A 27,657-nucleotide genomic window follows, 5' to 3' on the forward strand; every position below is an offset into this window, starting at 1 on the left:
AATGTAAACAGCACTATCAGAGATGTAATAAGCTTATAATAGGTGTGCGAATGATCTAATCATCTAACTGTTGACTGTAGCAATCCTGTGGAGTATTAGCAGAGATAAACCAAATTTTGCTTAGTAGACTGGCCGATGCTGATATTAGCTAGCTAATGCCAATATATCGAGCTTATTAACAAGATTAGGCTACTCATTTTGTTTTCTGTGTTCAAAAGTGTACAACACAGAAGTTGTACGGGTTACTTGAGTAACTTGAGAAAAAAGGTGCTTAGGTTTACAGCATTGTACTTTTTTCTTTTCTTGAGTATTATTTCTACTCTAACTTGAGTCGATTGAGTTTGCATTTAAAGAAATAGACTGGAAACATTAGATTCTAAGATTTCTGCAACATTTGAGCTAATCTCTATGCAAATTTGAGCATAAGTATTCAGCATTTTATATTTCTCACCTCTTAAATCATGGCAGTGGCAGCTATAGCAGCACTTCCGGCGTCACTTACCACGACCTGCCAGTTGACCTGCTACAGCTGCAACAACCTGCCATGACTTGCCAGTGAACCTTCCACCTGCCACTGGCCTGCCACAACCGGTATGGTTGCCATTGGACCTGCCATGGGTTAGGAGTGGCAGCTTCTATCTTCGGTGACATAAGTGGAACCTGATAAAACTTACTAAAGAAATCCACTCACTTGTTGTAAAAGCGAAATATGTAAAGATGCTAAGAAACAGGTCTTTATTGATCATTTGTAATAATGTTGAACAGAACAAAGGACACTGAATGTAAAAGTCCTGAGGGAGAATGTGAGAGGGGAAATTCTAGATACCAGGAAATATGTTTACGGTGCGATTTCAGGTATTTCACCAGATGTGCCCATTGATGATATCATAAATGATAAATAAGTGTCTGTGGTCTCTATTTTTTACACCATGATCAATACTTACCAAAAAAACCTATTGTATACAATTTGAGACTTGTATTCTGCCATCTACTGGATTATCATTGTACTGCAGACATTTTTTCAAACTGTCATCTCGCATGTCAATTTTAGACAACTTACAGTAAAAATAATATTGTTATTCACTTTTTAAAGTAATGTATAATGTCTTGAAATAATGCACAATTACTTAGAAATGTTTTTGTTATATTACATTTGAATCGTGCTAAAATGTCCTTATCATATTTAATACTGCAGGTATTTAAGGTGCTTTATCACTGATCAGTAATGTGTATTTTTTTATAAAGTAATCAATGTCATATCAGCCACAATTCAGCAACACGCTTCTGTTTACTCAATAATTATCATTAAATGTAATTTCAAAATTAATTTAGCTTTTTTCCCACAATAGTAGTTATTCTAAAACCACCATCTTTATGGTGTATTGACTAGTCATTTATGTTTATTTTAGATTTTAAAAAGAGTAGAGGAAGAAGAAAGAGAAAGAAAATACTTTGAATAGTCATCAGCATGATAATGTGTAACAATTCAAGTAGTAAGGAGAAGCTGATGAGGATTATGATGACTGGACTCCCCCGGCCACGCATGATGAAGGATATTCAGATCAGAGGACGCGCTAGACTTTTTTGTTATCCGTCATTTCGACCGACAACATTAAAAAATTAGTCGTTACCCATCAAATTATAATCATATTAACATCGGCTGTTTAGCTGCATTTTGATGCGGTTTGGTTCATATTCACCGTGAATCCAGATCCCATCACACATTGTCATCTAACTTTTTCTCCGTGACAAAAACCACTGACTGTGGCCCCAATAACTTACAATAAATGAAATGAAAGACTCCATTTAAATTACCAGCACTTCACCTGCTGCGGTCTGAACGCAAAGCCTTACAAATTCCTCCTGGTCGCATCTGCAGAGAAATCTGTGCTAGTTCATCTGTCAGATCCAAACCGATCAATTGAACTCTGCGAGATTTTTTATCCTGTACGTGGTCCGGTGTGCGCTTTTACGAGAATTTTTGTGTGTGGTTTCGCTTCTCTGAAACGAACAGATGTTACGTCTGCTGTGCTCTCCTTCTGGGCCGGGAGGGTAATGTCTTCTTTACCCATAATGTTGAAAACGCAGAGTGAGTTAAGCCAATGCAGACGGAGCCGCGTATGCATTGGCTGTGCAACGCATGTTACGGTCTAATTAACTTCTGCACTTTTATTTATTTCCTCAAGATAAATTGGCGGCGCCTCTGTTTCTGACTATGACACAACATCTCTTTAGTTTTCTGTGTTCTGCATGTACTGGAGACTGAAATTAAATGCACCATTTCAACCAAAAGTTTGGAATGCTCTTCTGAACCAGACGCTCCAAAACGTCCGGTCCATAACTCTTCAACACACTGTCCGCTCCCGGTCAGAAACGCATACAGTCCAGTGCCCATCCATCCATTTTCTAACACCCTTGTCCCTAGTGGGGTTGGGAGGTGCTGGTGCCTATGTCCAGCCAAGAGGCGGGGTACACCCTGGACAGGTCGCCAGTCTGTCACAGGGCAACATAGAAAGAGACAAACAACCTTGTACGTACACACACACACACACGCACGCACGCATGCACACTCACACACACGCATGCACACTCACACCTAGGGAGAATTTAGAGACCAATTAACCTGACAGTCATGTTTTTGGACTGTGGGAGGAAGCCGGAGAGAACCCACGCATGCACAGGGAGAACATGCAAACTCCATGCAGAAAGACCTCAGGCCGGGAATCAAACGGACCCCTCCACAAAAGGGGGTCCGTTCAAATTGCCCAAAACATAAACAATGCCCTTTGAGCCCCGCAAAAAAAACCCCAAAAACTTCAGAAACCTATAGAGCAACCAAGATAATCTACTCATTTAAAATTAAAACTCAGTTGAACTGGACCGTTCAAGGTCGCCATCAAGCTAATTCTCTACTAGCCACTCCACAAATCTTTTTGACAAACATTACATTACCAAGAAACATGAAAGCTTCGTCTTTTTTTCCTCTTTCTTTTGTCCATCTCTGAAGGATGAGTACTTTTGTGCGACATTGTTCTGATGACTCATCTTCCTCCTGTACTTTGGAGGAATACAAGAGGAGAGCACATTGCACGGCAACTCATTCTACCGGTAAAGCGCGACCTTCCGCGGCCACCAGGGGCCCTCCAAGAGCAATTAGTGTTTTTCTTTTTGCCCCTATAAACGAGTTCTGCACGATCTGACATATAGCTAAATGTGTTGGTCATAAAATTACAATATCGTGATAAAGTTGATTTAAATTAGTAATTTCATTCAAAATCTATATTCATTCATTACATACAGACTGATTTATTTCAAATGTTTAATATTTCATTTCAGGTAGTGCATATTAACATGTTGTATTATTGCAGGGCAATTTCAAGATAGGTGGTCCAAATATAAGTTGAAAAAACTCTTCTCATCCCCACCCAAAAGACTATTTTAATCGTATTACTAATTTTATTTACCCCCAGATGTAAACACCAGTCAGGTCTTGAGTAAGTCAAGAACTAAACCCACCGGACTTTGAACCACATTAACACACGGGGGCCTTTTGTGAGGGAGGCAACCTGTCATGTTATAGGCGGCTGCTGGACAGAGAAACCGGATATCAGCTGAGCTGGTTGGCTCCATATAATGAGCTCAGTGATGGAGACTGTCGTCGTCTCTTGATAATTCCCAGGGTACAAATCCTCTCCGTGATGAGCCGAGGCATCCTCCTAACCTAAACCTAACCACTGTTGAATGCTGTGATCACTGACATCTCAGATTATGTTGAACGTATGTAGGTGACATCAACATAATCTGAACATGTGTGAAGACAAACCCAATCAGATCAAATCTAAAAGCAAATGCTCAATGTTACGGGTATTTGTAGAAGTCTTTTAATGACAATTGGAAAAATACATTAATTGGCTTACAAATCGTTTCATTCTTCCTATGTCACTGAAAACTTTCTGTAGTTTATATCAATTTATTTTTTTATATCTATGCTTATAGGTAAATATATAATTGTCATCAGATCGCAGGTGATAAATAGCACCTTAATAATAAAACATATTCTACACCGTGTTCCAAATTATTTTGCAAATTGGACTTAAGTGTCATGAAAATAATATACCATCTATATTAGTTCATAGATGGTATTGTGTGTCAGGGTTCTTTGAATCTATAATTAATTTTAGAGAGCTGGTTGATTACTTTGTCTGGTGAGCTCAATTAAAGAAAATCTACTTAAGAAGGATGTTCCACATTATTAATCAGGCCACAGGTCCAAGCAACATGGGAAAGAGAAAGGATCTCTCTGCTGACAAAAATCATCAGATAGTCTAGTGCTGTATGACAAGATATGAAAAAATTTGATATTTAACGAAAAAGGAAGTGTTATTGTACTGTGAAGAGATTTATGGCTGATTCAGAACAAAGATGGGTTTGTACAGATAAAGGCATAATGAGGAAGGTTTCTGTTAGACAAATTTATTGGATTAAGAGAGCAGCTGTTAAAATGCCTTTACAAAGCAGCAAACAGTTATTTGAAGCTGCTGGATCCTCTGGAACCTCAAGATGGAGGATCCTCCAGAGGCTTGCAGTGCATGAACCTACAAATCGGCCACCACTAACCAGAGCTCACAAGCAGAAACTGTGGCAGTGGGACCAGCCGTACATGAAGATTAATTTTCAAACAGACTTGTTCACTGATGACTGCTGTCCAACCCTGGATCCGCAGTAGCGGATTGGTGGTGGATGGCCACCACATCCCAACATGGCTGTGACGTCAGCAAGGAGGTGGTGGAGTCATTTTTTGGGCTAAAATCATGGGGAGATTTGTAGAAGTCTTTTAATGACAATTGGCCCCTTCAGAGTCCCTGATGGTGTTAAAATGACCTCTGACTGATCACTTTCTTTCATGGTTCAAAAAGAAGAGCCATACCTTCAGTAGCAAAATCATCTTCATGCATGACAATGAATGCTGCAAGGAATCCCACTGTGTCATTGGCTGCTATTGGCATGAAAGGGGAGAAGCTCATGGTGTGGTCACCATCCTCCTCTGACCTCTGACCTTAACCCTATTGAGAGCGTTTGGAGTTTCCTCAAGTAGAAGATCTGAGGGTGGGATGCAGTTCATATTAAAACTGCAGTTCTGGGAAGGTTTTCTGACATCCTGCATAGAAATTCAAGCAGAAACTTTCGACAAACTCACAAGTTCAATGGATCAAGAATTGTGTTGTGATATCAAAGAAGGTTTTATGTTAACATGTAACTCGTCTGTTAAGATGCTTTTGATTGAAACACCTTTTGATTTTAGTACATGTGAACATTTAATGCTGCACATCCAAAGAAGGACCGTTTGCAGTTCTTTATAAAATGTTTAGAAAATCTGCTGTGCATAATAATTTGGAACAGTGCATTTTAAGTTTTTTATTTTTGAAAAATATACTGTTCTCATGGGGAGCTTACTCAGTAAAATTTGATTCATACTGTAATAGTTCATGGCTGGGCTGCACAATGGCACAGTTGGTAGAGCTGTTGCCTTGCAGCAAGAAGGTCCTGGGTTCGATTCCCGGCCGGGGATCTTTCTGCGTGGAGTTTGCATGTTCTCCCTGTGCATGGTGGGTTCTCTCCAGGTTCTCCGGCTTCCTCCCACAGTCCAAAAACATGACTGTCAGGTTAATTGGTCTCACTAAATTCTCCCTACGTGTGGGTGTGTGTGTGAGTGTGTTGTTTGTCTTGTATGTCTTTGTGTTGCCCTGCGACAGACTGGCGACCTGTCCAGGGTGACCCTGCCTCTCGCCCGGAACGTAGCTGGAGATAGACACCAGCAACCCTCCCGACCCCATTAGGGAAAAAGGTGAACAGAAAATGGATGGATGGATGGATGGATAGTTCATGGCTTGAAAATTATACTGACCATCATTTGCATTGACCATTTAAGAAAATCTAAGAAAATATTACTTACATAATAATTTGGAACATGGTGTTATATAAAAAGAAATCCAACTATTATTATCCTCATTTTATAAACAGTAAAATATTGTATTTGTAACATGTTTCAATTGTGCCTGGAGTAGGGTTATGTGCAACCACTGACCTTGTTTGCTTTCAGATTCAAATTGTGAAAAATGTATTTTTTTTAATCAGCTTTAAATGGTAACAGATAGATGCAAGTTTACTGTATAAAAATTTTCCTTGTCTAATCCAAAACATCTCTGAGTTACATAATACAAGAAGTGTTGCAGCTGTCCGTTCCCAGTTTCTCTCAGTGAAGTGAAAAAGTTACCTTTTTTTTTAGTATTATTCAAAAATCATTGTTTTATCGTCTTTCAGATGCATTTCTTATTAGAAGCGAACTTCGTGACTGAATCAAAAATCATTCAAAAATTCAGCCCTGACTCATTCAGGATAGAAAAGTTTGTAGTGAGGTTGCTATATCCTTAGACCACCACAAGGGGCGGCATCAGCTCCGGAGCCCCCAGCAGGAGCAGAACGTTATTTAGCAATATTTAAACATAAAGTGATTATTAATCCCGTCCCCATTAAGATATATGCGTGAATAAAAACTTTCTCTTCTATTTCCATGTAAAAGGTCATCTTTAAAACTCTATGTGTGAATGCTTTCTGTTCTTTTTCCTCTGAAGTTCAAGTACAAACAATGTTAAAAAGATCTCTATACACTGAGCAGGGACTGGTTCTGGTTGAGCTCTGACGAATTTCCGCAGATGATTGAAATCAGTGGGCTCGGGGTGATCGTGGGTGGTGCCTACCTGACGAACCGACGGGCCCTCCTCCTGCGGTCGGGGCCCACCCCTCCACCTTCTCCTCAGCGGAACCGGAGACTGAGCTCACACTGGCGTGCTGCCGCGGCGGGACGGGGCATGTCGGAGTGTGTGGAACAGAGTGAGTTTCTGTGTGCGTAAGAGACAGAAAAGCAAAAGAAAGAAAGTTTGACTGTTTTTTTTTTTTGCGCAGCTGGCTGATGCAGAGGGGTCCAACACACAGCAGATCAGGTGAGTTTTCTGGGTTTAGTTTTAGTTTTCTTTCAGTCAGATTGTTTGTTACTGTGTGATATCCAGGAAACACAACATGCATAACATGAACAGACCACTGGGAAGAGCAGGATGAGTCTGCGGCTTAGATCTTCTTACTGTGGGCCTTCATGAAGAGAAATCAGTTATATTCCTGGTGGGGTTAAAATATTTAAAGTTGAAGTATTTACACCTACAATAAAACTCCCAAGCACAGCCACAAAATTAAAGCACATAGCGTGAGAATTTTATTTGGAGTGTTTTTGCGAATCATTAGAGAGGTTTTACCTCACTGGGCGAAATCCTGCAAGACAACAATAGATATACAATAGATAGACATACTAATAGAATAATCCCAACGAGGAGAGATATAGCTCACCACCATAAAGTATGCTGTATTTTTCTGCTTCACAACTTTCTAAGCATTTTGAGTAATAGGTACAGTGCCTTGAAAAAGTTTTCACCTCTCTTTTTTGTGTTTTGCTAAGGTACAAGCTTTTTTTAAATGTGTTTTTGATTAATTTGAACAAAATATTCTAAGTTGGTGAATTAAAATCATAAAAGCCAATTGATATATAAACATTTTGAAGTAAAAGCATGAAAATTGTCATGTGTATATATATTCAACCGTTCAGGTATGAAGCTTGTAAAAAGTTCTGGTGCAACCTTCAGAAGTCACATGTTTGGTGAAATAAAGTCCACCTGTGTGCAGTCTGTCAGTAGATAGGCTCCAGAGGCTGGAACACCACCACTAACCAAACTCTACGAACAGCAAGGAGTTGTCCACAATCAGGGTTCAGATGTGAAAAAAAATCTATACCTTTTATGATGTTCCAAAGTACCATCAGATCCATTACCATCCGAAGCAAAGAATATGGTACCAACCACAACAAACCTGCGAAAGAATACTTGACACCCATCTTGGTTCAGTATTCCCCACAACCCGCCTGGTCAGTGATTCAGCTATAAAACCATGTACTGTCCTTAAATCAGGCTTTAAGGACAGTAAAGCCTGATTGTTTGTGAAACCTTAACCCTAATCATGAAGCCCAAAAACCATCAAGAATGCTTTCATTTCCTCAAAAACACAGCTTATATCGAGTCTCCACTTATTCTCCTGAACACAGTAATGTGTTTAATCCACCTTTAAAAATCAAATATATCAGCACTTTTTTTTCATTGTAATCCATAGCAATATAGATCTCAATATGTTCAGGTGTATGAAACATCTGAATTGTCTTTTCTGTTGCTGTGTTTGCAGCAGCAGCTGGATTATCTGCAGCTACAGCAACATTAAACATCTTATGCTCACCTTATAACAAATATAAAACTCCCCAACATCGCCACAAGAAATAAAAACTTCTTTGATAAGTCATCAAAAAGCAGGTGTACCGGATAATTTGAGGAATATGTCCTGCTTAAATGGATCACTAAAAAATGTGTTAGCCACTAAAAAAGTGTTGGTGTTTGGTTGTGCCTTTTTAGATGGATTCATGTTGCTGTAACAGATTCCTACCACATAAAACAGCAGTTATTTTCTGTCTTAAAGTTATTTCAAGTCATTATCTGTACAATTAGTGTAAAATTTAAACTCTCATTTTAATGTAAAGAGCATTTATTTTAATAGAATGCTATATTGTACCTTGCAACTATTCATTAATTTCATGAACTTCTCTGGGTAGTGAGGCGTTTGTGTGCCTGTGCAGGGCTTAGTGCAGCTTTAATCAGCTCAGGGATCTGGTTTGTGACCCTACCACTCAGATCAACTCCAGCCTAGATCCCCAAAGGTTAAAAAGCGGCTCAACTGCTCATGTGCAGGAGATGAGCAGAAAACGGTTCAGACGGGCTGCTTTAATATATGTAGACCCCCATTTGGCTGGGTTTTGACTATATATTCTTATGTGTTTTATAGATTACATAATGAAAGCCAAGGAAGTTTCATAAATAAAAATAGTTTCTGAAATGTTTTCATCTGAACAGCTCTGGTAAGATCCCACCTCAATATCTCAGTCTGTTCCAGGTCTGGGCTTTGACTGGGCCAATGTTAAATTAGGCTTAGCTTTACTTGTAGGGTAACTGGCTGCACATTTGCCTCCTGAATATTCACTATCTGAATATCGAAGTGATGAGCTGTACCAGCTGCTTTTCTCAGATTATTGCTGTTTTTCTTCTTTGGCATTGTGATATTTTATTGTGTTTATTTCACATTAGCCTGGTAAAAACCAGTCCCTTATCCCATGAGATCCAGAGTTTCATTTTAAGTGCAATGGTAACTTTTTCACACAAACAGTAAACTAAAACACAACAGAAAAAAAAGCAGCACAAATGAGGAAAACCAAAAAGCATAAAAAATAACAGTAAATTTCTGTTGATGTTCCAAGTGTTTTTAAAATCTCCAGCAGTTTACTACAAGTACCTTTTTGGTTCAGACAGATGGAGAACTGAGGGTTAAAACTGTCACCATGTCACATGAGACAGATAATCAGTGAAAAGATTGATGTCCTCCACCTCCTCCCAGTTCTATTATTGCCATCTGAAGAAATGCACCACTCCCAAACAAAAACAACCAATCAGAGCCAGGAGGAGGGCCTTAGTGCTGCCAGTCAATCTCAAGTACATGCTGCTAAATGTTCTAATGGCGCAGAAACAACTTACCATTACAGGAAAACCAATTGTCCGCTCTGGCTATGCGAACTAGCTTAGCACCCCTGTCTGGTCTATCACCTGTCACTAAATTCTCCTCCTCCTTTCAGAACATCCCTCCTAAATACTGTATGTTAATCTGTAAAAGGTCTTCTGTGTGCAGAGACAAGTTTTGTGGGATTGAGGCAGCGGAAGGAGATGTTAGATGTAGCTTTCTTTCTTTGAAGTTTCAAGGGAAATGACTGTGTCCAGCTCAGTGAGAGACTAAACTCTCTCTGAAATCTTTAAATTCTCTTACATAGTCCTTCTAGGCTATATGATGCCAGCAGACATTAAGCAACCAACCAACCAGAATTATGGGATTTCCTTTGGCTCCGAGGAAGTGATCCACTGATGTGTGCAGAGGATTAGGAAGATGTCTGAAGGAAAGCTTTTTCCTTGTCGGCACTTTGTCTAAACTGAAATATGTATCTAGCTGCGCTGTGTTTGGGTGGTCGACACTCTTTTTATGTTCTCCTTTTTTGTTTCTTTCTGTTGTTTTTCTGTAATAGTAACATGGCAAGGCTCACGGTTCACTAGCCCATCTTTATCCGAAATGGCTTCATTTTAGACAAAGGTTTCTAAAAAATCTGAGATAAATTTACTTTGTAAGGAGGCTGGACTCTGCCTCAAATAATTTGAGGATCTCCTTCATCCAGCAGGTGAACTTGGTTTGAAGCTGTTTCTCTACATTGAAAGATATCATCTTAAACCAGGAGAGTCCAAAGTGTGCTGGGGGGCAATAAGTGACCTGTGTTTTGTGGACTTGGAGAAGGCGTTCGACCGTGTCCCTCGGAGAGCCCTGTTAGGGTTCTCCGGGAGTATGGGGTACCAGGCCCTTTAATGCTGGCTGTCAGGTCCCTGTATGACTGGTGTCAGAGTCGGCAGTAAGTTGGGCTCGTTTCTGGTAAGAGTTGGACTCCACCAGGGCTGCCCTTTGTCACCGATTCTATTCATTACTTTCATGGACAGAATTTCCAGGCGCAGCCAAGGTGTTGAGGGGATCCGTTTTGGTGGTCTTAGGATCACATCTCTGCTTTTTGCGGATGATGTGGTCCTATTGGCTTCATCGGGTCGTGATCTGCAGCTCTTAGAGATAGGGAGAGAACCTTGAATCAAACTCTGAGATGGACCAAACCAAAGAATAGAACTCTGGTCTGCCTACGAAACTAGGTCTCAGTTGGGGTTATGTGAACTTTGGTGATAATATGTGAATGCATGCTTGCATTCTAGTTAAATGCTACCAAAACAAGCACATTACCTTAGCACAAGCAGGAGAAACGGCTCATGGTCTTTGGATTGTGATACTTAGAAGATTTCTTAGAGAAGTTTGTATTCACTTTCTGTTGTTCTACTACCCCCTTGTGACAGTCTAGGTTTTTTGGCCTGCAACATGGCAGAGAGACAGTGTTTGAACCAGGGACGACTGGTATAAGTGGGCTAGGAGGGTCAAGCCCTCCCTGACATTTACAATAAAGTTGTTAAAATAAACAACTTAAAATTAAATACCTCAAAATAATTACATTTTATAAATAATGCATCACATTTTGTTACATTTTCAACAAACCTGGCGTCAAACCGCCTGGGGAAAATCCCTGGGTCTTTCCGAAGGGCTAACTTCTGACAGCCCCATTCAGCGTTACTGTCTGTCCCAACTCAGAATGACTGACAGGCGTCTAGTTAATACCAAATTAATGGTTTATCACATACCATTAATTTGGTATGTGATAAACTTGATATAAATCAGTTTTCTTTCTTTTTTTTCCCCCCTGGGTTTATTTTAAGTTTTGAGTAAATAATAAAGTGCTTAAAAATTGTAAAGCTATCAATTAGGACTGACCGAGCACGAGTAAAACTTTGACCTGGTCAAAGTTTTCAGCAGGTCAAAACTTTGACCTGCTGAATTTTGTTTCAGCTGATTGAGATTTTAGCTTAGAATAATTAACAGCATTCTAAATATTTGATTGATTTTAATATTTCTTTATATTAGGAGCAGAGGTGACGTCACACAGTATCTGTAGGGCAACTGCATACCAGAACTTACTGTTAAAGGGCCAGTATGTAAAATGGACTTTTTCAGTTTTAAATCATGTTATGATGTTACTCCCTCATCAAAAACACACCTGGACTGTTGCCTTGATTCCTTCATGCAAATTTGAGAAGTCTTTTAATCTCCATGGTAACCATTCAGCTGTACAAAAAGCCTGGGTAAACTGAGAGTCACCTTCGAGGCACAGCTTCTCCTCAGAGCTGCAGTTCCCAAGCTTCCAATAAGCCACCTTACAGAGCTCAGTGCTTCCAATAAGCACCTCAACTCAGCTCCTCCAGACTAGCCAGCAGTAATTAGCAAACACCTAGTGGAACTATACATCAACTGAGCTCATTATATGTCTCAGTGAAACGCTAGTAAAAATGTTGTTAAAGGGTTAATAGAGGAGCCATGTTGATGACTTCCTGAAGGCGGAGCTTCAGAAAGAGCAGGATTTTTAATTTTTGTTTTTTAAAGAGACAGAGGCCCAATTTCAAAGTGTTAAATCAAGAAATCAAAATTCTTTGAAGAAATGTTTGATATTTATAACATTTTTATCACAACTGAAGTTAACATAGTTACTTGATTGTGGTATAGACTGGCACTATGTGCTGCCCCTTTAAATAACTAAGAGAAAAGGATCAGAGTTGGCCTTTTTCTGCAGAAGTTATAATTGTCAAAAATAATTCAGTTAGCAACTGGAAATATCAATGTCTGTGTGTTAATTGGATTCAATGGAGAATATAGACCCTTGCTTAAAATCTAAAGTTTCCAGGGAAGTGAGTCATCTCCCTGTGAAAAGGAAAAAGGGCAAACTTCCAGGATGATCTCATCTGCAGGATTTGTTCCCACTTCCTGCCCAGCCTTGTTTTAGCGTACCTTGACAGTTTCTTCAGTTACAGAGTATTTTCAGTACATTCATCTGCTAATTCTGCAGACAAGCTCAGAAGAGAGAGACACACACAGAGCCATCCTTATCAGGTTATGCTGTTCATGGATGTGGTGCCTGTGGTTTGTTTGGACTAGAGTCTTGAGATTAGCTTGCTTTGTCTGAGCCCGCTGCAGATGCGTCTGCAGATGCCACCACTATGGCGTTGAACCTTCAACTGGTTTTTGCTTCATCTTCTTGCTGAGATTGAGTGCTTGCTAAAGTTCCCAGAATGAAACCTGGTAATTTTGATGTCTTAGAACATTAAGTGTCATCTTCCATACTTTTATTCTGTTGATTAAAGGTTTAGCCTACATGCAGTGAAATACCACTGTCTTCAGTGTATGTCCACCACTGTTTTTAAGAGAAGTTATTTTCTTACATTGCAAATATTACACTTGTAGGTATTGTAAAAACTCGACAGTTATGACATGTATGCTGCTGATTTTGAATAAGTGACTTCTTTATGTAAAGGGGGTGTTCAGAATGATAACTGGAGTTCAGTCAGTAAGGTCATTCATTTTGTGCTGCTTTTTAAGGCAACACATTTTGTACATGGTTGTGACGTAATTGAAAATAAACTGTTAAGAAGAATAGCATGCCACACTTTTTTTCATAGATTTGGCACTTGTATTTAGGTGTGACATGTTCATGTGTTTTTTCTCTTCATGATGCATTTTTTGACTAATGTGTTAAAGGTGCAGTGTTATATATTTTCCAGGTACATAGTATCATTGTATTGCACAATCAAGGAACTATGTTACCTTGAGTTGTTATAAAAACGCTGTGTATATCAAATATGACTTAAAATAATTTAAAGCAAGTAATTAATGCCTTGAAATTGGGCCTCTGTCTCTTTAAGAAACTTCTGCTCTTTTTGGCACTCTGCATTCAGGAAGTCATCACATGGCTCTTCTATTAACCCTTCCTCGAGAATTTAGTTGAAAAGTAGTTTGTACAATGAGCTCTACAATGTGCTGTTCTGCTAATTGTTACTGGCTAGTCTGAAGGAGCTAAAGGGGTGAGTTGCAGAGGGGAGGGGCTACTCTGTAAGGCAGAAGCTGTGATCAATCCAACAAGGTGTTTTCCACAGCTGAACGGTTGCCATGGAGATTAAAGGATTTCTTAAACCACCACAAAAGAATCAAGGCAACACTCCAGGTATGATTTTAATGAAGGAATAACATTATAATTAAGTTAAAAAAGTACATTTTACATAATACTGCCCCGTTAAATGTAGGGCTGGGACTTCAATGAGTTACTTTTGATGAGGTTCTTACATAGATATTAAAGTGTTAAATTTGTGAATGCTCTTATTTGTTTTTTGTTTTGTTTTTTTACATACAAAATTTCAGAAAATTGGAGTTTTGTATTCGCATGTAAATCTGACGCACAATTGACATTCGCAAATAACATTGATAGACGATAGAGCTGCTTCTCCTGCCCTACTGGGGGTTCACTTCTCACCCATTGACTCCTATAGTTAGGCAGCGGCCCCTCCGCGACCCTGCAGGTATAACCCGTGTAGACAATGAATGGATGGATGGGCATTGCTGAAATACAGCTTAGCCCTCAACTAAACACTCCTAAGGTTTGTTGCTGCAGTGTCTTTGAATAAGACCTGAGACTCTTTGAGGTCACCTGATATATTGCTGAAACATAAAACTTCACTACAGTGAGATAATTCCATTGCTAATGCGCAGAGCTTGTGTAGACAGCTTCTCTCTCCTCCTCTGTGTTTGCTCAGTGGCACATTGAGCCTCCATGTCCCACTTTAATCGATGCCAAAGGTCACATCGCTACAGAGCAGAATGTGCTGCTTTGTTCTCGCCTATCGTTTTTTTTACCCCCAGTTCTCTGCTTAATCACACACCCACAACATGATGCATTGCAACAACACATATTGCAATATACTAAGCACATGTGAACAAACATGCACCATTCTGCCAGTCTAAACAATTCATCTAACCAAGGTCATGCAGTTGACCTCAACAGATTTGGTGTTTACCAGACAAGTCAGGTGATCTTCAACAACGTTTTGTAATTATTTAATGCTTATGCTAAAAATCAGTCTAACTGTAAAGAGCAATAAGTGATGTATCTTTTGAGTCTTTGGTCTTTGTTTTGTGTAGCTGGTAGCAGCAACTATCTAACTGGCTTGCTGACATTTGTAAAGAGCTGACCTTGCTTTCAGACTAGGTGTTCCGGTTAGCCTTTCTTTGAGGAAAGTGAATGCAGCTTTAAGAGCAGCTGAAACAAGTTTATCCACATATCGGCCACAAAAAAATAATTAAGCAAAAATCATTTGCTTTCAGCCAGCTGTTTCTTGAACTCATACTTTAAGTTTCAACTGTTTATATTTTCTGGAAAGTTACCCTCAGTTAACAGATAAAGACTTTTAGTTGGTCCTTAAAATTAAGATGATGGCAAGGAGGCATTTCAGCCTTTAAGACAGGCTGGTCAAACTCATTTTTATCTCAGGCCAAATCAAGATCATGAATGTCTTCAAAGGGCCGGTTGTGGTAGAAGTTGTAGATAAAACTACCTGGTAGCAATATGTTAAAGGGGCAGTATTATGTAAAATTAACTTTTTTGAGCTTTACATCATGTTATAAAAAAACATACCAGGAGTGTTGCCTTGATTTTTTTTAATGCATGCTTGAGAAATCCTATAATCTCCCACGGCAGCTGTTGATATGTGAACAACACCTGGGTGGACCTAGCTCCGCCTTCAAGTTGAAGCTCCTCCTCGGAGCTGCAGTCTGAGGAGAACATCTCGGCAAGTTTTCTGTCATTTAGCAAATTGAAATGATGTAGGTAATTCTAAATTACCTGTAACAAGAGAGGTTTGACCTAATATAACTTAGGCAAACATTAATTAAAGTAACACTGCATATCAACCTGAACATACCATTCCTGCAATGACTCATGACGTTGGCAGCATCATGCCGTGGAAATATTTTTCTTGTTGGAACCTGGTGAGAGTTGTAAATAGGACAATGGATGGAGCCAAATGTAAAACCTGTCGGAAGCTCAAAAAGACTGTGGCTGAGGCTCACCTTCCTTGCCCTCAGCAGTGTAACGCTTCTTTTTATCTTCTCTAATTCTAGTTTTGCTTTTAGTTTCCACTCCTCCTTTTATTCTCTGTTCCTCTCTTCCTTTAACTTCCTCTCTCTGTTTTTCTCAAGCCTCCTCTGTCTCACTCTCCCTGAGTGTCCAGAAGAAAAGGGTGGTGCATTCCAAAGGCCTGGAGACCGTTCCCCTCTTTCAGGCAGTGGCCCAGAGACTGACAGAGAAATTAGAATAAGAATAGCCGCCTCTACCCCAGTGATGAGCCGAGCGGGGGAGTGGGGGGGGAGGTTAGTGTTGGGAGGAAACGAATGAAGGGGTTCCCGCTCCCATTGGCTAGCGGCATTCCCTCTGTTTTTACATTGCTGCCACCAGTTATGCTCTGAAGTTGGTTTTACACATTCTGGGGCGCATGTTCATGCACGCGTAAATGCACGCATGCCGGGTTCCAGGACCTGCACACGTGCACTGGTAGACCGTAGTCTGAAGAGACAGGGGGCCTGCAGAGACACACAGGGAGAGCTCCTGACCACGCAGGGCAGAGTGGGGTGACCCGGCGCTGTGTGAGTATGGTCTCACTCGTTGCTGATGTTCATCTGGAGATCTGCTAAACCTCCCATATCCTTGTCATTTCTGCAGCTTGATGCTGCGATTTCAGGGTTAAAACGTTATCCGGTGCTTTCGCCACGTGGAGCTGAACTGTAAACTTTTAACCATGTAGCTGTTAAAATTTAACAATAGTGCTTTCACAGAGCAACTGGTTTTAAAAAAAAATTTTTTTACTTCAGTTGCTTAGTTACTGGCTTGGGCAGTTATTATATCAAATGGTATATCTTGACTAATCTCTGCTGTTTAATTAAAGGAATTATAGAAACATGGAGATATCATAATGGGATTATGGTTGTGGGGCCCCTGGTGCCTATTATCACAGACAGGTTCTGTCATTCTTTAATCCTGATGCAGTTCACTCACAGTGTGTTTAGCAGGTGGGGAGGTAGAGTTTACAACAGGGTCACACTCATTAAGGAGTGGTCTACTTTATTTCTGCTGTCACAATCAGGAAAGTTAAAGTTGTATAAAACACCCTACAAAGTAATGACTGTATTTAGACATAAGGCAAATATAGAATCCATTGTAATTTGCTGTTGCTCGAGATCAAAATCGATGTCTCTTCATTGGTTATGAGTAAAATATAGTTTTAGGTCCTTTTTCAATTTAGTTCAGTTCAAATTAGTTTAAGGGGGCAGTAATATGTAAAATATACTTTGTTGAGCTTTACATCATGCTATAATGTTATTCTAACATCAAAATCATACATGGAATGTTGAATTGTTGCATTCATATTTGAGAAATCCTTTAATCTCCATGGCAACCATTCAGCTGGGCAAAACGGCTTGAGGGACCAAAGGCGCATCGCCTCCTCTTTGGGGACGCAGCTCGGAGCTGCGATTTCAAATCTTCTGCCTCACAGATCTCCCCTCCCCCACTCAGCTCCTTCAGACTAGCCAGCAGCAATTAGCAGCTGGACCTGCACATCTGCTGATCTCATCATACAAACTACTTCTCAGTGTGACACTGGCAATATGTTGTTAAAGGTTTAATACAGGAGCCATGTTGTTATGAAAGCAGAGTTTCAGAAAGAGCAGGATTTTTTAAAGAGACAGAGGACCAATTTCAAGGTGTTAAATTTTTCATATTTGGTGGTAGGAGTTTGTCCCTCAATCTGAGGGGTGGATTCTCTTTGAGCACTCTGCCTTCTTCCTACAGTTAATTGGTCTCTCTAAATAGTCCTTAGGTATGAGTGCGTGCATGTTTGCTTTTCTTGTGCATCTCGGTGTTACCGTGTGATGGACTAGCTTTCTGTCCAGCAGGTACCAGTGACAACTCACCCAATGTTTCAGAAAGTGGCATTAACCCTTCATGGCCCTGCAAGGATGAGCGCCTATAGATAATATATGGATCATCTCCTCACTTTTTTACATTTTCATATACATTCAAGTTATCTCATACAACGAATGTTGGTTTCAGCAACTCTGAATAATTAATACAAACCAAACCATAAAAAAACAACTTTCACTTCCTTTATGTTTTTTTTCTTTGTATTATTTACCTTATTGCTTTATTTGTGTGTTTTGCAGACAGAGAGACAGTCAGATGTCCAACCTCTTGGCCATTAAGATGCCCGTCAAAATGATTGCTTTGAGCCTGCTGGTGCTGGGTGAGTTGCATTCATAAATGTTTGACACTATTTTAGGTTTGCTCTTAAATCTTAACGTTTTTGTGGCTGCGTATTGTGACACTGGTGCCACTGTGTTGGGATTTTCTGTTCAGATGTTATGTCCAGTGTAAAGATAATTTATTAGGGATTGATTAGGGATTCATTGTTATGAAAATTTGGGTCAGTATTGATGTCTGATATTAATGTTGCCGACATAAACGACAACCAATATTGACATATGTTATATATATTAATCCATCCTTCTCACTCTGTGAAAAGCAGCCACACAACCTGCACTGCGTCACAATCACTGTGAGATGACCAAACAAATACCACATAGTCAACTCCCTCCCTCCCTTCCCCCTTCGGTCGATACTGATGTTGATGCTGATATCTTTTGTATCACTAATGCTGATTTTAATCTGTGTTTTACCTGATGAATTGAACATTGCATGTGTCCTTTTGAAGAACACATGGATTGATAAAACCTGAAGACCTGAGCTCACCTGATCAAACTCACCTGCACACACTTGTCTTTTCTTTCAGCTTTTACATTAATCTTTAACTAGATAGAAGAAGTCTGCATTTGTGTACAGATAGAAGCAGTGAACTTTAATGACACTTATACTGGTAAAGTCCAATAAAGTTGGACTTTAGTTCTGTGAGTATAGAGTAGCTAAAGAACCAGAAGTTCTGTCCAGCCCTCTGACACCTGGAATTGAGCCTCGGATGAGTGACTTTTTCCTCCGTTCTTGCATTCTTGCTATATACACCAGGATTATGCCTTAGGGCTATTTATGTGTGACTTTTCCTGGGTGGATATGTTCCAGTGGCACGTGCTACTCTGACAGACCAGATGGTCTCAAGCACACTGCTGGAGACAAACTACAATTAAACAGCTACTTAGTGTTTGTTTTGACCCCCAAATCCTTTTTGCCCAATATGAAAAGCTAGGTAAAAAAAGTCTTTATGTATTTTAGACCATTCAGAAAAGAAATGATTAAACTGCACAAAGTCATCTCCAGTACATCCCAAAGATTCTCAATCGGGCTCTGGACTATGGTGACTGATCCACAATTTAAGCTTGATAAAGCTTGGCACTGTCATTTTGGTTTGTCCAAGTCCCATCAAGGAAGAAAAATCCATTGATGGACAAACCTGGTCATTCAGTATGTTCAGATAATCATCTAATGTCATAATGTTGCTGAACCTGGACCTGCCCATCTGCAGCAACCCCAGATCACAGCGGGTTGCTCATTCCCAGTGGTAGTAAACACTGAGCACGGTGGCTGCACCACTTCATCTGCCTCTCCTTATCACGATGTGACCATCACTCTAGAAGAGGGTCAATCTGGACTCATCAGACCTTCTTCCATCGCTCTAAAGCCCAGCCTTTATGTTTCCTCGCTAATTGCAGCCTGTTTGTCCATTTAGCTTCAGTATCCAGTGGTTTTCTTATGACTACAACAGTTTAGTCCCAACCTATCCTTCACATTGTGTGTGGAAATGATTCTAGCCAGGTTGTGTTCTTCCACATGGTTGTTTAAGAAATGAAAAGCTTCTCATTGCACCAGCTGGAAGACCATTGTTTATGCTGTATCTATTCAATAGAAAGCTCATACCTATTTGTTCAGTTAAATTCAGTTGGCACTTTTTTTTTGGTCAGGCTGTGTATTTATCCATTTACCATTTTTCTGTTTCTGCTTCATGAGCCGACAGCAATGTGATCACAACAGAAGAAATGTGCTGACCAAGCACTTATACTCTCAATGTTTATGGTTAGAATAAACCAGCAATACTGAACCTGAAGCCATTTCTGACGGCTCAGAGGCTAGAAATTTACTTCAAAGAATAAACATAGCTTTATGGGAGTTTCACAGTGGGTTAGCCTCATAATTACCTCCTCAAACACTATTCAAATATGTCTCAGTCTAGCAGATTTGAAGAAATCCATTAGACAAAAACAGACACAAAGCTTCTAATATAGTTCAGCAAGTGTGTGGTCTGTGTCGAAACATACGCTCAGTCGGTGATTAAAACTGAGGCTAATTTATGAGAAAAGCTGAGGGGTACATGTCTAGACAGAGGAGCACAGAGAGATCACAACACATCTGAAGGATACCCCTATCACTGTCTCAGTCAGTGAGAATATTTTCCTCCAGCAACAACCTGTGTGGTGGTGAAAAATTGAAGTAATGCAAAACAAACAGAAGTAATGGAAGCACTAAATCAGAAATCAAATTAATTGCTAAGATAAAAAGAAATTCTTGCCTTCAGATACTTTTAGTATTGGTCACTGCTTCTCTTCTACTCTCTGGTCCTTGTTGTGAGTATACTTTTAAAACCAAAAAAATCTACTTTCTTTATCTTAGAGGATTGGAATATTTTTGTGTGTGGAATTTTTATGGAGCTTTACCTGGGTAGTCTGACCAGAGAGTGAACCTGTTGTGTAAAGCAATACCTATAGAGTGAGGTCAGGTGACACTCTGTTGTAGCTCTCAATCAAGCTCTGTAATCTTTGTTAGGGTTGTTTGAATAGAAGGGAGGGACCAAGGCCTGATACTTCCAGCCTCAACACTGATAAAATTTAAACTGACCTTGTTATGATTTTCTTGTATCTGTGCTTTCTGTTGAAGTCTCATAGCTGCAATGTGTTGTATTTTCTGCTTGGCCTGGGTGTCTCTTGGCTGCTGTCAGTATATTTCTCAGCTTCTTGTCTTCTTTTGTCATTATTACATTTGAAATAGATAGCTCATGAAGTTGGGGTACACTGTTGTTGCCCAATGTTGTGGAATTTATCCTACTTCCTGAAAGGTGACTCAAAAACGTTAGTCACTCCAGTCAGTCGGCCACTGCTAAGGTTTCACAGGAATTCAGAAAATCCCTCACATTGGACCTTGTACTTGAACACCAGCCAAGGCATTTACAATTGTGTGTGTGTGTGTGTGTGTGTGTGTGTGTGTTTGTGTGTATTCTGAATGGCTGGAGGAAATTCTTTATTCAGTGTTGTGAAAGAGATTAAAACATTCCACAGACAATAACTCTGGAGGAGTATAAAGAGGTTTGGAAGATCCAGCTTTTATTTTGGAAGTACACCTCCACTTATTGGATGTGAATATTTAGCAAATATTTAGATATTTGGGTTGCTAGCTATATGGTTAGCTTATAACTAAATATATTATGCAACTACATCACTTAATCATTAGAGGAGCCATGATGGACACCGGAAGTGAGGGACAGGAGTATTGAACAGAATGACTGAAATTGTTTTCCCAAGTTGTGTTTGTCAAGTTAGCCATGGCTTCTACTTGAGTCAAGCTAATTTGTCTAACATAGCACACCTGGTTGGGGTTCACAGATAATGTTTCTCCTTACACCAGAGGAGACTTAAAAACCTATAAAAGACTAGATGCTAATTGGCTTTTCACATTACATGGCTACATGATGGTGGGGTATATTCTCCATGGTTACTAATTGTTAGATGCCTACCTTTTCCGTAATGCAACATTTGATATCTTTCTAATCGTAGTTACTTCTAAAGTATATGAATGGTAATCTTGTTAACTTGTAAAAAGTGTTTGCTGAAAATCCACACTGAGTGCTGCCAGTCTTTATGATTGACAGCTGCATCCTTCTCTGTTTGTGCATCTATGACCATTTTTAAAAGGAAGTCAAATAAATGGATGTGATATTAGGCTACTAGCTATCTGCTTTTTGACAGGTTTTAAAGAAGTGCATAAGTTGTTTTGATCCCCATTATGGCAGAGCGAGCTGCGTCCTGAAGAGCATGAGGTCACGTGCAAAGGGTCAATAGCTGAACTAAGTATTTAGCTTGTAGATAAATGTTTAGTATGTAGCTAAATATTTAGTTTGAAACTGTGACATCTATTAATGAATGAATAATACTTTTACAAATTATCCCCATTTTTCAAAGTATTACTGTTTATTTTTCACTTTGTAACTTAAATGGCATCCCATAGACATCTGTCTATAACATTTCACAGGATTAGAAATAATATATTTCAGAATATCATTCTTTTTGTTGTGGTTGAGTTGCATGAACAGTACAAGTCTTTTTCATAAATTTCACTGCTTCAGTGATTTAATGTGCCCTGTAATACTTGTCACTTGACGTCCGCAGCTTTATAAAGTCCTGTTTAGATTCTTCATAAAAGAAGACTTTCTCTCCAGAGGGACATACTGATACATCCAGTGCTCCTAATTTTCTCATGGCTTATCTAGTTGCTAAAAGAAAAGCTTCCCATGTAAATTTGCAATGTTGACTAGGCTGCGTTTTTGCATGCTCCAAATGCTTTGCAACTGTATTTTATTCATAACACCTTTGAAAAAGGCTGTTTTAATTCAGCTAAGTTTATTTATCCACTACCAGGTTACATAAAGGCTCCCACAAAGCATTTAAAAAGTTTCAAAGGATTTGCAGCTAGCAATGTGTGACCTTCATGGGTAAATTTGGTTCTTCATATTTTACAAAAATATAAAAACACAGAGGGTTGCCTTGCAGAAAGAAAGTCCTATCCCAGTCTGATCCCAGCCTGGGCTCTTTCCGTGTGGAGTTTGCAAGTGTTCTTGTGTGTCTCTGTGTTGTCCTGTGATTGACTTCTGACTTGTTCACGCTGCCCTGCCTCTCCCAGTGGAACACACCTGGGTGGGCCTAGTTCCACCTTTGAGGAGAAAGCACCTCCTCACAGCAGCTTCTGCCTCACAGAGCTCACTTGTCCATGACTCCCCTGTCCAGCTCTTTCAGATTAGCCAGCAGTAATTAGCAAACACCTGGTGGAACTGGGGATCTTCTGAGCTCAGAAAGAGCAGGAGTTTTCAAAGAGACAGAAGCCCAATTTCAAGGCATTAAATTAGGAAGTCATATTTCTTTTAAGTCATATTTGATACATTCAGCATTTTTATAACAACTGAAGGCAACATAGTTACTTGATTGGACTATGAAATGGCACTATGTGGCTGGACAATATGTAATACTGCCCCTTTAAGAGAGTTACAGAAGGTGTTCCCACTTTTACTGCATGTGTGCCTCTTCTGACTTTGACCACTTTTCTGTCAAAGCTACTAATAATTAAAGGCCATCAGCAAAATTATATATATATAAAAAGAATACTTATTGGCCACTGAGGGTTCAGCAGAGTCAGCACTGCCTTTACGCTCTATCTCTTAATACCTTCTGTAGGCTGTGAAAATCAGATGGGTAGGTTATGGAGGGCAGTTATTGGGAAAAAGTAAAAAAAAAAATGAATCAGTCATTTCAAAAGAACAGTATGTAATTTTTATAATGGAACCAAAATGTCAATAGCATTTGTTTCCACAAGTTCCACAAGCCAATGTTTTGGCTACTAGGACTTAGCAGAACAAGGGAAGAAGGAGAAAAGAACTAAATCTTCTTTAGAATTCGTACAGTTGCTGTTGAAGTAAAAAAATAAATTCTTTGTAATTTCTATTCACTCTATACATCTGAAAAGAGATTGGAATTATAGTAGATAGATAATGCACTTTGAGTTACATAAAGTGTTGAGGATGAAAGGTGATAATACCAGGAATTAAGTACAATAAAAACAAAAATAAACAAACAAAAAAATACTGATATCATCTCATAAAAAATGTTTTATGCTATTTGTGTTATCGCTATTAAAACTAAATTACACATTGGGAAGCAATTCTCACAACCATGCTGAGGAGAGATGCTCTTAGAGAGCAGAGAAATGCTACAGTATTTCATTTTTTTCATAGAAGATACTTTTGATTCGATTTGAAACCATCCTTGACATTCCCATCATGCCTCAGCATGCCTGCCTTTCTATTCATCTGTCTCCAAATCAACAGATGAACTTCTTTGATGATATTCCATCGTCCGTATTCTTTGCTTCATGCTTTCTCTGGAAGAAGATGTGAAGCTTTTCTAAAGCTGTTCAGTTGATTATGAAACTTAAAATAGTAAGACATGAGATGTTGAGATGGACTTAAGTGAGTGATTTAATTAAAGAAAATGTTTTTTGTGGCAGAAAACAGCTGTGCTCACTACATCTGTAAAACTAAAATCATGTTCTCTGAACAAAATGAAATCCAACTAATTGAGAAATTAAAATAATTAAATTAAAATAAAAGCAGGGTCAAAATAAGACAATTACTGTTATGGTTAGACAACTTCAAGCTCATAAACTCATTGTCGGTCACGTGAACACAATTTTGTTAATTTTTGTTAACGCTCTAATTAATCAAAGTGAAGATGCTAAAAAGTACGGAAAGCCTCCAGTGCCATATAAACATGAATATTTCACATTATTTCGACGCACATACAACACACAAACAATTTGGAAAGTAAGTGATGTTTACCCATCAAATATGTCACTTGTAATTAACACATAAACTATTTGTGTGAATTCTCAAAAGAGTAGATTCTGAATTTAACTTTGATATTTTCATAAAGCTTCATTTTAAACTCCTTGCACAACTCTAAATGTGCTGAACTTGTGTAGAAAGCATTACTTAAAAACCATTTTAGAAACAAGTTAGCCGATATTGATTGCATTTTCTTGTGGTGTTCAATTTTATGTTAATAAATGGAAGAATCTTATAATGGTAGAATGATTACAAGCCGATGTGCGTGTGCGTGTGTGTGTGTGTGTGTGTCTGCAGCTCTGAATGCATTTGGACAGGAGCTCCCGTCAAGCCCTCACGGCTGCACTGAGGGAAGCTGTTACCCAGCAACCGGAAACCTTCTGATTGGACGAGCTGTCAACCTGACCGCCACCTCAACATGCGGTCTGAACGGACCGGAGCAGTTCTGTATTGTCAGCTACCTGCAGGTGAGGAAATGAGAGCACACTCACTGGGAAGAGTGGAGCAAAATGTATACCCTGAAGGAAAACTCCAAGCAAAAAAAGTGGGCGTAAAACAGGATAATTGGACTTGATTATTTCAGATCAACCCCTCCTGACCCCTAAGGGTCAAGGGTATACAGAGAATGGATGTATGGATGGATTTCAGATGGGTTTTGATCATTTCAGGTAGTTTAGCTCATTATTACTGTGCATGCTGTGTCAGAATGAGCTGCTGGTTTAAATGATTTTTAAAAATCCTGAACTTGACCTGATTATCAGGTCATCAGCACTCCATACTACTGTGGCTTGCAAAAGTATTAATACCCCTTGAACATTTCCGTATTTTGTCATATTACAGCCACAAACATAAATATTGGAATTTAGTGTTAAAGACCAACACAAAGTGATGTACAATTGTGGAGGTGGAAAGAAAATTATACATAATTCAAAACATTTAAAAAAACTGAAAAGTGCGGTGTGAGAAGTCTCAAGTCTTTTGCAGACTCCCAAAGGTTTTCTTTCTAAACATTGCCCTGAATTTGGCTTCGTCCATCTTCCCATAACTCTGACCATCTTCCTTGTGTCTGCTGAAGAGAAGCACCACAGAGCATGATGCAGCCACTGCCATATTTGACAGTGAGGATTGTGTGGTCAGACTGATGTACAGTGTTAATTCTCTGCCATGGATAGCTTTTTACATTTTGGCCAAAAGTTTAGTTTTGGTCTGGTCTGACCTCATGTTTGCTGGAAAACTGCAAATGGGACTTCTTACGGTTTTCTTTTAACAATGGCTTTCTTCTTGCCACTCTTCCATAAAGACTACATTTGTGCAGTGAATGACTAATACTTGTCCCAAGGACAGATTCCCCCACCTGAGCTGTGGATCTCTGTGTTTGGACCATAGTCACCATGGGCCTCTTGGCTCTTTGCTCAGTGCTCTGCTTGTTCAGCCTGGACGTTTTGGTGGACGGCCTCGTCTTGGTAGTACAGTTGTGTGTATTTGAACTGTGATTATATTACACACAGGCGTATTCTATTTAGTCATTAGCAGTCATCAGGCAACTTCTGAAGGTAATTGTTTGCCCTCAGAGAAAATGGGGACTGAATAGTTTTGCGCGCCACTCTTTAATTGTTTAGTTTGCAAAAATGTTTTGAATAATGTATAATTTTCTTTCCATTCCCCAATTGTATACCACTTTCTGTTGGTCTTTCACAGAAAATTTGAAGAAAATGTATTTCATGTTTGTGTTATCAAAATATGGAAAAGTTCAAGGGGAATAAATATTTTTGTAAGCCAGTGCATATGGAGCCATCCTGTCAGGAGGAAAAGACAAACTGCTGTTATATTTTCTCTTTTTATGCTCCTCCATCAGTCTCTCACCACTACTTCATCTATAATTGTTCATCTGTCTGTTTGTTTGTAGTTTTGATGAGTGAGGCCCCTCCAGGTGGTAACTCACTATCAGCTCCACCCTCTTTAAACACACACTCTGTTTGTGTCACATTTTCTCCTTCAGGTTAGAGCATCGTTATTTGCTGGACTCTTATTAGTCCAAAATTAAAGCAAGATTTCAGTGTCGAATTTTTGTTGGTTGCACTTCACCAATGACTGAAGAGGCTGACTTTGTTGTTGCTGGTTTCACTATGCAGAGTCGTGTTATTATTGTAGCCTATATTATTGAAGATTTCATCCATATGCTGAAATATTAAAACAGTACGCTTGAATATGTATTCAAAATGTCAGGGGATGCTAGATGAAATATAACTTCTGACAAAGAGAATTATTTAATTAAATGAACTGATTTAGTAGGATATTAAAGATTATGACCAGTATTTATGGAGATTAAAACTACCTGCAGCAGCAGAGAGGAGAAAAATAAACATGGTGAAATACTCTTATAAATCCTGTCTGGCTCACAGCAGCCCTCTTCAGTCCACTTGAAACAAACTCTAGTTGATTAGCAAGTTTAGACAGAAGAGATTCAATCAAATACTGGAGCTACCTCATCTTCCACTCCTCCAGCAAGAAGAAATAGGTGTTGGAACAAGGGCCGGACTTACAAGGATGTGGGCCCCTGGGCTGGAGCCACTTTTGGTGCAGTGTGTTCACAAAGAAAAAATTCATTTACTTATGCAAACTGTAGGACATTAATAGGTAGCTCTTTTCATCAACAGTAGTTTTTTTTTTTAAAAAAGGTTTTATTGGCTCTACTGGCTTTTATTTGAGAATGGCTAGACAGGAAAGTGGTTCAATGAGAGAGGGGGAGGACATGGGGCAAAGGTCACCAGCCTGGGCCTCAAACCTGTGACATCTGTGTTGAGGAGTAAGATCTCCATATGTGGGTTGTGCTTTGCCCCTTCGCCACCACAGCACCTCCATCAGCAGCAGGTTTAATGTATCTTCCAAATTCAGTTTAATGTTAAGCATTAAACTGAAATGGGAAGCAGGAAACTATGTCAAACATATTTAATGAAAAGTAAGAGAGGCATATGTTTGGGTTAAGCTTCTTTCCACACCTTATAGAAGGGGGACACTCTGCTAAAACATCCTGCACACACTGCACTCCTCCTGGTGGGTTCACCATCATGTTTACATTCATCCAGCTCACATCCGTGCATTTCCGCACATCTACAAGTTTGTGCCTGCACTTCCACTGCCTCAGAGCAGGAATATTAACCACTGTCAACTTCCAGGTGAACATAATTGATGCTCTGTGCTTTCTACACCCTTACTTACTACAGTACGGGTCAGGATATTGTGACAGCCTGGTATGTCTGAAGACACGTCAGAGCCCCACAGAAAACATTTGTCATCCAGCTTTCAAATGTCCACACTATCATCTGTCACTCACGTTTGATGTGCG

The 27,657-nt window shown here is 39.4% G+C and overlaps 1 protein-coding gene across 4 annotated transcripts in view; it reads left to right on the top strand.

The window, feature by feature from the left end:
* Positions 1-6,814: 6,814 nt before the first annotated feature.
* Positions 6,815-27,657, top strand: part of lamb2l (laminin, beta 2-like) — a 45,409-nt gene continuing 24,566 nt past the window's right edge. The window contains exons 1-4 of one of the 4 annotated variants that reach the window (XM_044118987.1): positions 6,815-6,891; positions 6,964-7,001; positions 17,866-17,945; positions 24,609-24,778. In XM_044118987.1, the coding sequence (XP_043974922.1) occupies positions 17,882-17,945; positions 24,609-24,778 (234 nt within the window). In that variant the 5' untranslated portion in view covers positions 6,815-6,891; positions 6,964-7,001; positions 17,866-17,881. Of the gene's footprint in view, positions 7,002-13,800; positions 13,820-16,145; positions 16,291-17,865; positions 17,946-24,608; positions 24,779-27,657 lie in introns of those variants that run through there. The other 3 variants (XM_044118978.1, XM_044119006.1, XM_044118997.1) reach the window with 3 other exon arrangements.

This window comes from Gambusia affinis, linkage group LG01 (genome assembly GCF_019740435.1).
Source record: "Gambusia affinis linkage group LG01, SWU_Gaff_1.0, whole genome shotgun sequence".
NCBI lineage: Eukaryota > Metazoa > Chordata > Actinopteri > Cyprinodontiformes > Poeciliidae > Gambusia > Gambusia affinis.